Here is a 14658-nt window from a genome sequence, read left to right on the forward strand (position 1 = left end):
TACCTCTCTTCCACCGATATCTCTGAGTTTCCTGAGCTCACTTAAGGCGTTTTCCAACATCCTCCATCCACTGTCGTTCTGCCGACAAATAAAGACGTTCGTCACATTTCCCGTAGCTTATTTGGCTGCTTGTGGGCCGAATTCCATTTTCACACACTGCGACTGTCATCCATGCAATCAATGCTGGTGGTACTACTCACAAGGGTCCTCTCATCAGTTATCACACTTATCCTCCTTCCATCCTTTTCTTCCATCCATCACTCCTCCTCGCTCATCTCGCTTTCCTCATCCTGCCAGCTAACCTGTAGTTGTTGAGGTTCCCGTGGTCCCTGTGCCTCCTGTGCCTCCTGTGCCTCCTGTGCCTCCTGTGCCTCCTGTGCCTCCTGTGCCTCACCTCCCGAGAAGTCGAAGAGGCTGTCCATGTCCCAATTATCGTCTCTGTCACCGGCCGCATCCTCCGAAGCTTCCTGATCGACGTCTCCGGTAGTATTTCCTTGGCTCTGAGTGAAGTCATGCTCACCGGCACCACTTTCGGTAACGGTGGCGTGGGAAGCCTTGCTCTGCTGATTGTTTGGCTCTTCGGGCTCCTCGAGCAGAGCGATAATGTCGGCCACATCGTCGTCGTCGACCTCCAAGAATGGAGACGACCGAGGGATCCCGCCATCGTCGGACAGAAGGTAGTTGTCGCTATGGCCGATAATTTCCAAGTCGCAATCTTCGAGGCATGCGTCTTCATCCTCCTCGGTTTCGTATTCGCCGTCCATGTCCATGGGCGGAGCAGTTGGTGGAAATGCAGGGGTGGGACTTCGGGCAGAGGGAGCTTCATGCAAGTAGTTGAATCCAAAGCTGCTGCTGGTTGTGATGACATTGTCGGAATTGGCGAGGGCATTGGTGAGATCTGCTGATAGTGCTGCAGCTGACTTCGCCTTTGCCTTGCTCGCTTTGCGATTGTTCGACTTCTTTGGCGCCGCAGATTTCGTTTTGGTGACCTTTCGAGGCTTGGGCGCAGTAGGCGCAGATCGTGGAGCCGAGACTCTTTTGGGGGGTGGCATTGAGGGCTCCTGCTTCGCTGTCGGTGTGTTGATTGCGATGTGACCGACGGCAACGGCGTCAGAGTTTCCAAGTCCAGCAGCCTGCTTAAGACTCCATTCTTTCAAAGGATGAAGGAGATCGCCTGTTGCTTTCCTCAAAGCAAGATTTTGGCTCGGTGGCATCCAACCATAGTCGGACTTCTTGTGTTTCAGGCGCTTTACGGGGCTGGCATATTCAGTCTCGGGAGGGGGCGTTGATGGCGATGCTGGACGCTTCACGAACCCGGTTGCAAAAGTTTGAGAGCTTCCTGCAGGGGCCGTTGCGACTTGGGTTGCTTGGGTTGCCGGTGGAACTGTTGCATTAACTGTTGTAGTTTCTGTTGTGGCCGTCTCTTGAACAGTAGTTGCGGTCTCCGCGGGAGTTGTGATTTGCTCGTTGGGGTTTCTGCCCTCCAGCAGCTCTTCTCGAGCAGCATTGGCCAGATACCCTTGGATTGAACGCTGTCGAAAATCTGGATCTGGCTCTGGAGCCTCGCCGGTGAGGCCAATGAATTGACGAGCAGTGTATTCCACGAGTGGAGCTTGCATTTGCAGATGGTTGTTGTGGTGCACTGGACACAAGTGGCAGATGTCGGCTTTCAGAAGTGCGCCGTCATATTCCTGCTTCAGTCGCCTCATCTTGTCTTCATACGCCTTCTGGAATGGTGGCTTTGGTTTTTCGATATCGAGAACTGCGCCCTCCTTGGTATTGGGGATTACTGGAAACAGTTTGCCGTCTGGTCCAATAATGAAATCGTATCTGCCTCGAAGCATGTTGTAGAAGCTTTTGGCTACCAGTTTCTCTGTGTGCAGTACCTTGTTTGCGTACTTGAGTGACTGTATCTGCTTTTGAAGTATCGTGACAACTTCCTCGTGTTCTTTTTTAAGCGAAGAGATCTTGTCCTGCTGTGCTTGAATCTCGGTCTGCAGCTGGTTCGCAAGTGTCTGCTGGGTTTCCATCTGTCCGTTGGTGATATCTTGCTGGCTTTGCAAAAAGAGGTTTCCTTGGGCATTGTTTCGTTGAAAGCGCGGGAAGCCCGTAAATCCAGCTCCGAGCTGAACCTCCTCCTGATGAGACAGATCGACACCGAGGTAGTCAAAGCCGTTATAGTTCCCCACGTCCTGGGCGAGGAGATCCTGCATCGCCAGGACATCGTTCTCAGTGAAGCATCCAGTATCGAAAGCCCCTGAGGACAAGACATTAGTCATTTGTCCGTCATCAACCCCGAAAACTTCATCAGCTGGACTTTGAAGCGGATTGCTTGAAATTGAAGTAGAGCCGTTTCCAACGGGATTGCCCAGGATGTTGGTTGGCATTTCCGCCTGATAAGTTCCACAATGACCACCATTGGCATCGGTGTTCTGAGGCGTGAAATAGTATAATCCCATAGTCTGATTTCGGAAAGGGCTTCTGTTACCAGTTGGATTCTGGGCTATCGGATTCGACAGTTCCAAGGGATTGTATTGGAAAGAAATTTCCATATCTGGTAGGTTCTGTGGTACGCGGTTTGGCATTGTCATCAACTGGCGTCGAGCAGGAGTGTCGTGGTTCAAAAAATCCGAAATCTGAGTGCCGAGTATCCTGCGGCCAGCATTTCTTGAAGGGTTACTGTTGTTCATGATGTGGACGTTCTCACTGGAATCCATGGGGTAGCCAAAGGAGTGTCGTAGCAAGATCTGCTGGCGTAGGTTAGAATCTGGATAGTGGTTCACGTCAACCGAGCTTCTTACAAGCCGTTCAGGTGAAGGTCCTTCTGGTCCACCACACCAGTATTGTCCGTTTTATCTCTGTATTGGCTGTGATTGGGCGCTCAGCTGTAGCATCAAGTTGAGATTGATGTTCAACGTCTGAAGAGTCCCGATGTATTCATAGACAGAAGACTGGCTAGAGATTGGCCGTGACTGCTAGCTGCCGCGGTTGTTGATCAACAGAATGAATGAAATCTGTGATTGTCGGGTCTAGAAATTTGACCACTCGATCTCGAAAAGAGTGACGTCTCTTGGGGGCGCAAGCCTTGGGAACAAAAGAGTCTTCACTACTGACACTGGGTGTTATTGACAATTCCTTCAGGGGGCCTTCGCTACTGTTGTGCTTACTGACCTGAAGAGATCACTGAAGCCGGGGTCTGGGAATAGCAAACGGGATGGGGGAGGGCATGGGCTTGACACCGTTTGGCGCTCTTGAGGTTCCCGGATAAAGAGGTTGTGTCTGTCGATGTGAATCTGAAGACTGGGAAGGATGGAGGATGAAGAATTCGGTCACAAAGAGGTGAAGAACGCTACTAAGGGAAAAGGTGTTGGGAGGCGCCACAACAGGGCGAGTGCCCTCATGGAGGACCTGCTCCGCGAACAAGACCGGAACATTCTGCGGTAAGTTTGCAGAGTTTGGTACGGGCACAGTCGTTGGTTCAGCCGCCAGACCGTTCCAGTCATTTGGCCGATTCTTTTCTTTGGTAGAGTAACAGTTCACTTGCTGGTACCGTGGTACTGTCGTTTTGGGGCCCTCCTGCCGTATGGTAACCATCAGCCAATAGCCAAAAAGACGGGCCAAGCATGTCCAGTCATACTAAGGCTGAAAACACGCCTCGTCGTCGCGCCATAATTCGCTGAGAAGCTTCTCACCTCTTAACTCGACATCCATTCATCCAGGTCACCCGCCGTTTATCCACCTGGCTCCTTGAAGAGCGGCACCGTCGCTTGATACGGGCCCTGGACAACAACATGATGGCCGACATTCACCGCGTCTCCTGGCGGGACTTTGGTCAGCTGGCGGCTTTGACTTAGATTTATGAGGGCACTGGCATCGTTGCCAGCGGCATTGATGGACTTGTTTTTCTTGTTCTTGATATATACAACAAGCAGGAATAATGTGGTTGCAGGTAAATTTCACGCCGAGCTGGGCGGTTGCTGCCGCTGTTTTGGGGGGCAATTTAGCTCTTTCCTTGCCAAGGTATTTACGTCATGCGAGGAATCCATTACCTCGACCTCACCTTGTAAACAAACACTCTTCCTCTTGCATACAAACACGCTCCTTCTTGCATACCAACACGCTCCCTCTTGCATACCAACACGCTCCCTCTTGCATACCAACACGCTCCCTCTTGCATACCAGCACGCTCCCTCTTGCATACAAACACGCTCCCCCTTGTATACAAACATACACTCTCACCTCATTGCTATGGCTGACGATCCAAACCTACTCGGTCCGCAGCCGAGTTTAGTGAGACTCGCTCAGGGTCTTCGAATTGCTGCAGATGAAGCCGAGAAACTTCAAAATTCTCCTGCCTTCAGAGATGGCGAGGCGATCGTAGCTGCGATTCAAGACCTCAGCCAAAAATTCCACAACCAATTCCAGACCCAGAACCAAAAAATCCAGAACCTCACCAATGAAACCCGGAGCTTCCGTCAAGAACTTCGGACTCAGTTGAAGGCAAGGTAAGTATTACTATTAATTTTCCTGATATTATCCTAGTCTTATTTAAACTAATTCTAATTCTATAGCGAACTGAACAACGTGGCTCGAATTCAGAATTCGTACGCTTCTACTCCCGAATCTCCTCTCATGCCACTGGTCAACATCTCAACTGCTGCTCAAGTTCCTAATTTCCCCGCTATGTCAAAAGACATTGCTCGAATGGGGGGGCCCGAACTGGATGCCATCCTACGAGACTTGGGTGTAGAACCTACAACAGAAAGTGTGGCTTCAAAGAGAAGGCAGTTGAGAGGATTGATTGGTCTGGCAACACGACCTGAAACCGCATAAATGGAACATGCAACCGATGGATCATTGGTAATGGCGTATGAGACATGAAATTACCCGAGAACATTGTATTGAGTGCGGCGTCTGAACCTGCTACAGAAAGCGTGGCTCCAAAGAGAACGCAGTTGGGAGGATTATGGCAGCACAACCTGAAAACCCATGAATGGAACATGCACCGATGGATCATTGTGAATGGCGCATGGGACACGGAATTACGAGAACATTGTATTGAGTGCGGTGCCTGAACCGCTGGTAGTTTTCCAGGCAACAACTTCACAAGTAAAGTTGGAACTCTTCCAAACGGACTATTTCAAAGGGGAACTAATAAGCCTCATGACTGTGCGTCGTTTCTTGGTTCGCTGAGTGCCGACCTCTGTTAAAGCAGCGCAATATCACGGGATGACTGCGAGGCTGGTCGTCACAAAAGATACATCCCATCATCCCCGCACTGCATCTCCATCAACAAACCAAAGCAACATTCACCGAAGTGACAGGACAAGACCAGACGGCTGTCCGAGGCTTTGGGGGGGTATGAACCGCAACAATGAGTGTCATACTGTGTACAGGTACTGGTTTCTTCCCCGTTCCAAGGTTCAGACAACAGGCTTATTCTCATTTCAGCTGGATATGACCACACGATTCGGTGCGCGCCCTCTCGCTGCTCACGCCCTCCGCCTTCAAACTGACCTTCTCTCGTACGTTGTAGGTTCTGGGAAGCGCTGTCGGGGATATGCTCGAGAACAATCCAACATCCGGAATCCCAAGTGAACAGACTATGCATTACACCAGACAAAAAGTACCTGGCAGCCGCGGGCCGTCACATGGTGCGGCTCTACGACATCAAGTCCACCAATCCCAACCCGATCATGCAGTTCGAAGGCCACACGAACAATGTGACTGGGGTCGCATTTCATTGTGAAGGAAAGTGGATGGTCACGAGCTCTGAAGATTGCACGGTAAGAGTGTGGGACACGAGGACGGGGATGATCCAGAGAAACTATCAACATTCACACCCGGTAAATGACGTGGTGATTCATCCAAACCAGGGGGAACTGGTCAGTTGCGATCGAGGAGGGAATATTCGTATCTGGGATCTGGGCGCAAGTCGATGTACCCATCAACTTGTTCCCGTGGAAGACATTTCCATGGCCAGCGTGAGCGTTGCGAGCGACGGCTCTCTGCTCGCTGCTGGAAATAACCTGGTAAGTCGAAGGGCGTCTATCTTCGAGAACAACATGAAGCTCACCAGATCTCCCTAGGGCGACGTCTACATCTGGCGCGTGTATCAAAACCACGACTCAACCACCCTCCTCCCTTGTCGCGCATTCAAAGCCCACAAGGATTACCTCACTCGTCTTCTCCTGTCGCCAGACATCAAATATCTTGCCACCTGTAGCTCCGACCATACCGTCCGCGTGTGGAAGATCGATATGAACGAGGAACATCTTGAAGATCTCAATGAACCACAAACCCCCCCAATATCACAACAGCAGCATGATGAATCAACCAGCCATGCAGGACCTAACCCGAACAACCCCCACACTATCACGGTCTCACACTCCCAGCCCTCCTTTCCCACGGCAGAAATTGATAAAAACATCGACTTCTCCGACCCTAAGCTGTCCCACTCCACCCCATCTCTCGCATCGACTGCCTCGCAACAATTCCGCCCAACCACCGACCTGATCTCCATCCGCCGACCCCTCCCCTGTCATGCCATCTTGGACATCCACCAGCGCTGGGTCTGGGACTGCGCCTTTAGCGCCGACTCTGCGTACCTCGTCACCGTCTGCTCCGACCACTACGCTCGCCTGTGGGAGATTCTCACGGGGAAGATCATCAGACAGTATAGCGGCCATCACAGGGGCGCAGTGTGCGTCGCGTTGAATGATTACAGCAATCCGCCTTAGGGACCGGATTCGGTGGTGGGGAAAGGCCTGTACGAGTTCAAGAGCATGGAAAATGAACATGGCACTGATGGACCTGACATTGACCACGACCAGGATGGCGGAGTAGAGCTGAATCTCTCCCATTTCGATCATAACGGCAAGGGAGACCGGAAGCAGAAAAGCTCTGTTGCTCGCTTACTACGATCGAACGACAGCTTCCAAGCACTACTCATGCAAAACCTTGGTCGTTCAGAAGCATTATCGGGGGTTTTTTCTTGAGATAGGGTGGGAAATGGGGTTTCAGGGCTCGGAGTCGGCCAGACTCTGCTGCTTGAATAGGTGTCAACGGGAATGCGGCCAAAGGATAGCATGGGTAATGCAGCACAACATCATGTACCGTAATGTCCCACACTGACAAGGCTCGACTTGTTTTCCCTTCTACATGAAATGATACAATGTACCAAGGGGTTGAAGAGAATATGAGCCACGCTGGCTGTTCCTTTAGAAGTAAGTCTTATGCTCTCATCGTGCATTATTAATCTTGATTTGGTTTTTTTCCCTTCACTTTCTCTCTCTGGGTCTGTGTAATGGTAACCCTCAACAATACCTGGGAACGAGAGGCCCTTGAATGGTTCACATGGATCGGAAGCCAGAGTTTTCAAAACTTTGGGCCAGAGCACATCCCACGCGACAATGTATCTAACATAAATCTGCTGAAGCCTGTCTTCTGGTTCTCCTCCCTCGCTGGCTGGATGGTATGGGTTTCGCTGTTCCGCTCTCTCTCTCTCTCTCTCTCTCTCTCTGTGTGTATCCCTTTCTCGATCTGTTTTCAATCCCGTCGAAGCCACCGCATAATTTCCCTCTCTTCCGTCGAATCTCCATCCGTGCTCCACGTCCGAGCCGAGCCACACTTGGTCTATGACTCGACGACCCTCAGCACGAAGTTGACAACGACAGCAGCGAGCAGGGCAAGGGCCAGCACGGTCGGTCCAATACGGTCGTCGAAGCCGCCCTGGCCGCGGACGCGAATAGCTTTGGCGCGCCAGTGGAACGTGATGAGGGCGTAGATCATGGCTGCCATGGCGACCAAGGTGAAGAGGCCGGCGGATATGCGGCCGACCGAGTCGCCGAAGTTGAGCAGGCCGACGGCCAGTCCGCCCAGGATCACGGTGAAATTGAGCCACGACAGGAAGGTGCGTTCATTGGCGAAGAAGACCTTGGGCTCGACGCGGGTCGGGAGGGCGATGCGTTTGCCTGCCGTTAGGGTGAAACTGTTAGCTAGTCCGGAAAGTCGTATAGTGCAACAGGACTGACTGGTGGCACGGAAACACACACACGGAGGAGAGAGGGACCTTACCGGGAGCACTTTGAAGAAGTGGTTGTTCAGACATTTCGCGAGCTGGGTGGCAGGTGAGGAATTGCAAGAAGATATGACGAGTACCGGTTTTATTGGGTAATGGAAGTGCTCGGATTTGGAGATCGTGGGAAAGTTATGGAAGCGATAACATATGTTTGTATTCCCTTCCCGTTCCCTGCAGGATTGGCTCTCTGCAGAAAGACCCAATGTGCAAAAGCTCCGGTGCAGGTGTTGTATGTACTACTGTAGGTGCCTTTTCACCTGTGAAGTTGCTGGGAAATCTTCGCCCAGGAAAACCCCTACCATCTTTCTGCGGGGGAAGGAAGGGCACCTGCTCCCATTGAAGCTTCCCATTCGCGCAAACCCCTCCTAAGCTTTTGGGGGTTGTTGTGGCTTTCTTTTGTCTAGCCACTAGCTAGCAGCTACTCACGTGCTACTGCTGCTGGCGGTGGTGGTGGTCCGTCTGCTTCACCGTGGGAAGGGGAGGCGAAAACAGCCATGTCGGCGCTACTGCGGAGAGTTAAGTCCACCGTTACCATCTTCGACCCGCTTCAAAATAATCAACCTCGAGGTGCATTGGATTCGGCCGAATCTTCAAGCAAGCCAGCAAAGCGACACCGACTGCGGAAATCTTCTCAGTATCATCGTTTCATTCCGAATCTGCTTGACGTGAGTTCCAATCAAAGCACTGTTGCATCACGCCAGAGCCAGCAACAACACCTCCAAAACCGGCCCCTCACCGAGTTTCGACGCCGACTTGCACGAAAAGCCTCGACCTTTAGCTTGAGAACTAGACGTCGCCAGGGCGAGCTTGAACAGGACGAAGCGATCCAAGAGCAAGAGAAGCTTGGGGAACTGTTGCTGGTGCAAAGTGAAAGGGAAAGGGCAAAGGCTTACGCACACGGGGAGAGACCTACCGAAGTGACCAGACTCGAAGGTGAAGAGCAAGCGTGCAGACCTGCAGGGGACGAGCCAAACGAGCAGCCATACACAAGAGAGTCCTCGGCGACAGCAGTCCCCCCTTACGATCCTCTCACGAATCTCTCCGTCCCTATCGGTCAACACCCATTGCACTTTCAAGGAGACTCTCCACCACAAACCTCCACTGCGTTGCAAGATCTCATCTCCAAGACCCAAGATACGTACATCACCAAATACGTGGCAGGAGGAAAGATCGCTGTCAAGAAGATGGCTTCGGAACAGGCTCCTCCTCCCATACCCTACACCCGGCTCAAGGAGATCACAGAGAACGTAAGTACCGTGACGACCAGGCATTCAAAGGGTGTCCAAAAGCTGCACCGTGCAGGGCGCTAACTCCTCGATTTCTCCGGATAGGCATGCGAAGCCGCCCTTTCAGGGGTAACGTCTTACTCCCACCCGGACACTGAACGATGGAACACGATGATCATCAATAGCATCCTGGGCGCCCTCGTGGAAGAGACCACGGTCAAACCCGCCCCTGGATCGTCGACTGCCAGCCAACCACAATACAAATACGTGGTCAACAGCACAATCATCCAGCACGCGGCCTCCACTCCGGCTTCGGCAGGCGACGACTCCAAGAAAACGAGTGGTCGTCGAGGTATGCACGCGGCAAGTGGAGCTTACTGGAACAACGAAAAGGATGGCATGTGGAGCTTCAAGTACCCTGGCGCCGATAGCAAGGGTTTGGATGTGGTTGTCGGCATCATCTGGGTCTGGGTCGGTTAAAGGTACCCTCACCGGCTTTTGTCTGATGGACAGCAAAAGCGGGCGACGGCGCCATGCGGCATTCCTTGGTTCGGAGCACCTTCGGACCAGTGATTGGGATGTCCATTGGCCGGACATTGAGCAGCGACGCTCGTGGTCTCTGAAATTGCCAAGTTTACTGGGTTCAAGATTTCGGGGGTAGGTTAGGCGTGCCGGCTTCTTTTATGTCAAGCAAAATGAAATGTTGCCTTCCCACGCGGTTACTGTATGAGTTGTTGGTTCTGGGTGGCTGTGTTGTGGGATTGGGCCGTTCGCACGAGACGGCGGTGCGGGAACTTGTTGACGTCGTTATCAGGAGAGAAAACGTGCTCGCCATGCAGTCACAGCCCAATGAGGTGGCAGTGCGGATGATGATTGATGGGAGGGTCATACATGTACTTTGCTGGACCGTTGACAGGAACGGCCTCCGTGTCAGTCAGTGTATTCCACTCTGAGAAATAACCAATTGATGGAGAAATTTCCCTCGCGGCACATCAAGCCCCGGCTCTGGGTATTGGGGACAGTTACACGTCCCCAGAAGTCGTACAGTGTCGTCTCCGTCACCACTTATCCGGATTCCGCCAATCTTTGCCCAAGCTTTGGGGGGATAAACTTTCCCAGGAGTTGTGAGTCGCCTAGAGTAGCCTTCGTACCAGGGAGCCACACCTCCGTGCACCATAGCCGGGTGCCTGGCGTCAAAGTGCGTGGATGCGTGGCATGGGAGCAGCTCGAGGAGAGTTCCGTCCGAGTCTCCTCAAGCCTCATCTCCATGTATGGTCGATCGGCCTCCCGCGCACTTTCGGTTTCCCCTGCCTTACGTACAAATTTATCCTCCTATTCTTGTACAGAACAGAAAAGCGTTTCTTTTTGCAGCTCCGCCTTGCCCTGGATTACTTGCAGGGCGGCCATTAGAGTTTGAGCGCGTGTCTGTTGTTGCAATAAGGGCATCGATGTGAGTCGGGTACCCCAACCTTGTTCCAGCTTGCAGGGTCTATAAGGGATTGTTTTCAGTGGTCCAGGACAAACACTGGACTTCGGTCTCGCCGGTTGCGTCACAGCACATGACTCGATGAACCAGGCATGGTCAGCTCAGATTATCGAAAACTGGGGGAGGCTGTGGTTTAACATACAACATTTCAAGATCGCACATCGAATCCGCAGAGTCTTTGGCATTGATGACGGAGTGTCCGAAGACGGGCTGATAGAAAGCCCTTGTATTGACGTGCTTGATTGGCCCTACAGCTGAGGCTTAGTGTGGCTTTGACGGGCTTGAACATGTCGGTCATCAGCCGAGACAGCACGCAATACCCAACTCAGGTGACAGAGGGAACGCACCAATGGCGGGGGTCAGGCGGAGAATTATCTCCAATCCTGGGCGATGGGTCGAAAGGGGCACGTTCAGGAGTCTTTTTGGAGACAATGATGCATCGCTTAGCTGACGGTTGGTGTCAAGATCGACATCTGCTGGGCGCAGACGAGACTTTGGTAGCCCTGTCTGGCACTAAACTGAATCTGACGTCTCACGTACATCGTCTGAAATTGGGTGTTGCGAAGAAGGATACACCGTGGTCTTTGCTCTCTCCTGTCTCCAGATCCGGTAAACGGAATAGGTTGCTGCTGCGGCCTCCGCTGGGCGTCTGGAGGTGCAGGAGTGGCAGAATTAGGGAAGACGATCGTCTAAGCGAAGTTCAGCTCCAGGGAATTCTAGGAAATGATCGACAGTGACAAGCTAGATCTGAATTATTAGACCTGAAACTTGTTGCAGCAAACACGATGTCGAGGTTTCAACCCCTTTCTGAGAGACACCCTCGTCGCTAACATGCCAGGGAGATCGGCCTTGTTTTGATCTCGACGGGACCGACAGGTGGGTAGAGATGGTCAATCCGGATCAGCAAATACTAATCTGTAGAGATTTATGTGCCGCTCTGGAGCCGGCCACGATTCAAATCCGACATTGCCTAACCTGGGTCTAGGAAGCATCATACAGACATGCAGACAGCGAAGCTCGATTATAGGTTCTCCTCTGTGCTGAGCCTCCTCGGTCTCCAGGGAGAAGTCCCACTAAGGAATGGAGTGGCAACCTTCCAACCCATCGGCCATGGAGGATCCGGCAGAAATCCCCGGCAGGCGTCGATATGCTATGCTCGTTGTAACGATAAGGCTTGCTCTGTAGGATGTAGAAGCTATTTCCCTTGACCTTTTTAGAGGCCGAAAACGCTGAGTGCTGGCCCAATAACGCAGCAGAGGGCACCAAACCGGGTATGGCAGGAAGGAATTCAGAGCTGAGCGACAGAAAATCCGGCAAGCTCGCTTGAACGATGGAAGATGGAGGCGTAGGCGAGGCGGTTTGAAGATATCATGGGTCCAAAGTGGTATGGTCGAGGCCGCTAATCAATCTGCTCTCTTTCAAATCATCACTACTCGGCATAGGCTGTTCCAATTCTGCATCCCGATCTCCGATGTACAGAAATTCGGCATCTCCCGTGGTACACAGCTCTTTCGAGCACAAGGAGCCTCGTACGCACGCGTGCTGTAACTTTGGCGGATGAGGAAAGTAAGAAAGACGCGGTAGTGAATAGAAAAAATTTTGCATCCGGCTGCTGTCCAGGAACATCGAGTTGTTTCCAAAGCCCCTCGTTCCCTGCTGCAGCGCCCGACAACAACCTGGTTGGTCTTTTTGACGCTTTGGATGGGGGGGATCCGTTCACGGTGTTTTGTGGTAGGCGGAAAAGGCCCGGGGGTGGCACCTTTCAGGGCTCAGGAAATCGAGATGAGTAGTGGGAAGGGCTCGTAGGGCCGTGAGGATGGAGAATTGGTAGCCAACTAGCTATCCACTTGTGAGCGAAGCATTGATGATTCAATGCCTGGTGCACTCTTTTTTGGACCTTACTTGTTGGTGGACCATGCGACCTTTCGTTGTGTCCTTGGGTATGTCGGAGTTGTGTACATGACCGAGTGGGTGCGGCTGAGCATCCTCCAAAAGGCCGCTGGGAGTGCAATGGTCCCATGGTCGACTCTGACTTGTAGCCTCATGTGCTCGTTGTGCCTGTTTGGGGGTTTTTGGTCTGCAAGGTGCAAAAAATGGTTACAGTAGCTCGTACTGGGCGGTACCGAATTTGTCGGCTCGCATTGGGCGCGCAGGTGGCTTGCAGGAAGATGAACTCTATGACATGGGTTTACTGGCTTTCTCGCCCGGTCGAGACCTTCTGGTGGCTTGCTGCAGGGCGTTCTGATGGTCATAATTCACGTTGTCCTTCTGCTTTGTTGTCCGGCTCCTCCACATTGGGCTTGCTTACAGCTCGGGAGCAGCCTGAATCCTCCCCACTGTCATCCATCCCTACCTTTTGATGCCCAAGCAATTCGTGGGATGGGGGTCACTGCCAACAAGGGCTTCTGAGTAAGAACAAACCGGGTCAACATGGACACTCAATGAGGTGAGAAGAAGAAAAAATTTGATGTGAGGTCGGCTGCCACAGCCTACTTGGGGCTGCAGCCCGTCCATCGTCCAGGGACCATAGCACACAACAGGTGGCCGTCGTGTTTTTTCCCATGGGGCATGCCTGCGCCCTAGCTCACGCCCCTCTCCTCCTTTTTCTGCATTTTCGGTTTTGTGCTACTGACCACCATCCATCATGGGATGCATCTGGCGAACTGACCATTTGGGTGCTTTCCTCCTGTTCCTAGTCACTTAGTGGTCCCCTCTCCCCCCCCTGTCTGCTGCGCAACAGCTTTGCATCATGCTACCCGTGCCCCAAATAGAAAGCATGCGCGGGTGAAAGGGCAATTCAGATGAGAGCAGGGCAGGCAACCCCCATCCTATCTCTGAAGCATCCACTCGATTATGTCCCTTGTCCCTCCCATCTCCAACTTCTACCGTACGGCTGGTTCGCAGGGAGCTGACCTGCGATGGACAGAACTCGATTGTTAGTTGGACCCTCTCGTCCTGCAGCCAAAGACAATGGAAACGATCAGCCCCGGCTCCAAGTCTTGTTGTCACAGACAATTGATTTCGATCGACCTACTCCACCGACATCGATATCAATCTATTGATGTAAGCGAAATCCTGCGTCTCCCAGCGAGTCCTAGTCTTGATCGGCAATATCACCAGATACAGTCCTGCACAAGGGGCTTTTCCCTCGTCCTCCTTCCCCTAGGCACGGGCCCGGGTATTGCATAGTGGCAGCCCCAGCAACCTGGCGAGCCGAGAAAGAGGTTCGCTTACGCAGTTTAACTATGCGGAGAACGAGTCCCCAAACCCTTCGGTGGGGCCCGGGATGCTGTGTCAAACCGAGTTTGCTGCTCAGACGACTGTACCGAGTACGCTACCATAGTGGGCAGGGGGGACTGAAAAAAAAAACAAAAAAATTGGTGTGGCTCGTTACGTCTTCCCTTGTTGTCGTCATACCAATGACCCTGGTAGGTGGTTCGGGCCTTGGGGTACATGGATGGATCTCAAAACCATCCCAGCTGAAGAAAGTCAGCCCATACCTCCGTACAACTAGCTAACGGTGCCCAGCGCTGCAATGCAAGCTGGACCGCGTGGCAATTTTCCCCCAAACTCTCGTCGGATATGCTTCTCCTGGCATGGCTTCCGTCTGGCTGGTCGTGTCTGCAGTGGAAGGTCTTGGAGGCTCCCGCGGCTGAAAAACACCAAACGGCCCACCTACCACTCGTCATGGGTCATTGGCTTGATTGGCTTGGTTGGGAGCCAATCTCAGGACTAAACTGGCGACTAGTAGTGAGGTATCCTCACACTTAAAATCCTTCATACGGGACATGGCTTTGCGACAGGCTCAGAGACTATGCCCATCTCAGCCTCCCTGCCGTCAAAATCTGAGATCCCCTTCTTTCCCG

The 14658-nt window shown here is 52.5% G+C and overlaps 5 protein-coding genes across 5 annotated transcripts; 3 read left to right on the plus strand and 2 right to left on the minus strand.

Moving 5' to 3' along the window:
* Nucleotides 1-257: 257 nt before the first annotated feature.
* On the minus strand, nt 258-2717 carry AYL99_11446 (hypothetical protein; the record flags this gene model as incomplete). The annotated part of the gene is made up of 1 exon (XM_018842952.1): nt 258-2717. The coding sequence occupies one exon, from the start codon at nt 2715-2717 to the stop codon at nt 258-260; it is 2460 nt and encodes an 819-aa protein (XP_018687712.1).
* A 1531-nt stretch (nt 2718-4248) lies between these two features.
* AYL99_11447 (hypothetical protein) lies at nt 4249-4833 on the plus strand (the record flags this gene model as incomplete). The annotated part of the gene is made up of 2 exons (XM_018842953.1): nt 4249-4505; nt 4572-4833. The coding sequence occupies 2 exons, from the start codon at nt 4249-4251 to the stop codon at nt 4831-4833; spliced, it is 519 nt and encodes a 172-aa protein (XP_018687713.1).
* Nucleotides 4834-5374: 541 nt separating this feature from the next.
* On the plus strand, nt 5375-6740 carry AYL99_11448 (hypothetical protein; the record flags this gene model as incomplete). Its single annotated transcript, XM_018842954.1, has 4 exons — nt 5375-5396; nt 5452-5473; nt 5537-6032; nt 6090-6740. The coding sequence occupies 4 exons, from the start codon at nt 5375-5377 to the stop codon at nt 6738-6740; spliced, it is 1191 nt and encodes a 396-aa protein (XP_018687714.1).
* Nucleotides 6741-7635: 895 nt separating this feature from the next.
* On the minus strand, nt 7636-8110 carry AYL99_11449 (vacuolar transporter chaperone 1; the record flags this gene model as incomplete). Its single annotated transcript, XM_018842955.1, has 2 exons — nt 7636-7973; nt 8077-8110. The coding sequence occupies 2 exons, from the start codon at nt 8108-8110 to the stop codon at nt 7636-7638; spliced, it is 372 nt and encodes a 123-aa protein (XP_018687715.1).
* A 464-nt stretch (nt 8111-8574) lies between these two features.
* AYL99_11450 (hypothetical protein) lies at nt 8575-9786 on the plus strand (the record flags this gene model as incomplete). The annotated part of the gene is made up of 2 exons (XM_018842956.1): nt 8575-9327; nt 9412-9786. 2 exons carry the CDS (start codon nt 8575-8577, stop codon nt 9784-9786), a joined length of 1128 nt encoding a protein of 375 aa, XP_018687716.1.
* Nucleotides 9787-14658: the final 4872 nt, after the last annotated feature.

The sequence above is a fragment of the Fonsecaea erecta genome (genome assembly GCF_001651985.1).
Source record: "Fonsecaea erecta strain CBS 125763 chromosome Unknown Scaff14, whole genome shotgun sequence".
In the NCBI taxonomy this organism is placed as follows: domain Eukaryota; kingdom Fungi; phylum Ascomycota; class Eurotiomycetes; order Chaetothyriales; family Herpotrichiellaceae; genus Fonsecaea; species Fonsecaea erecta.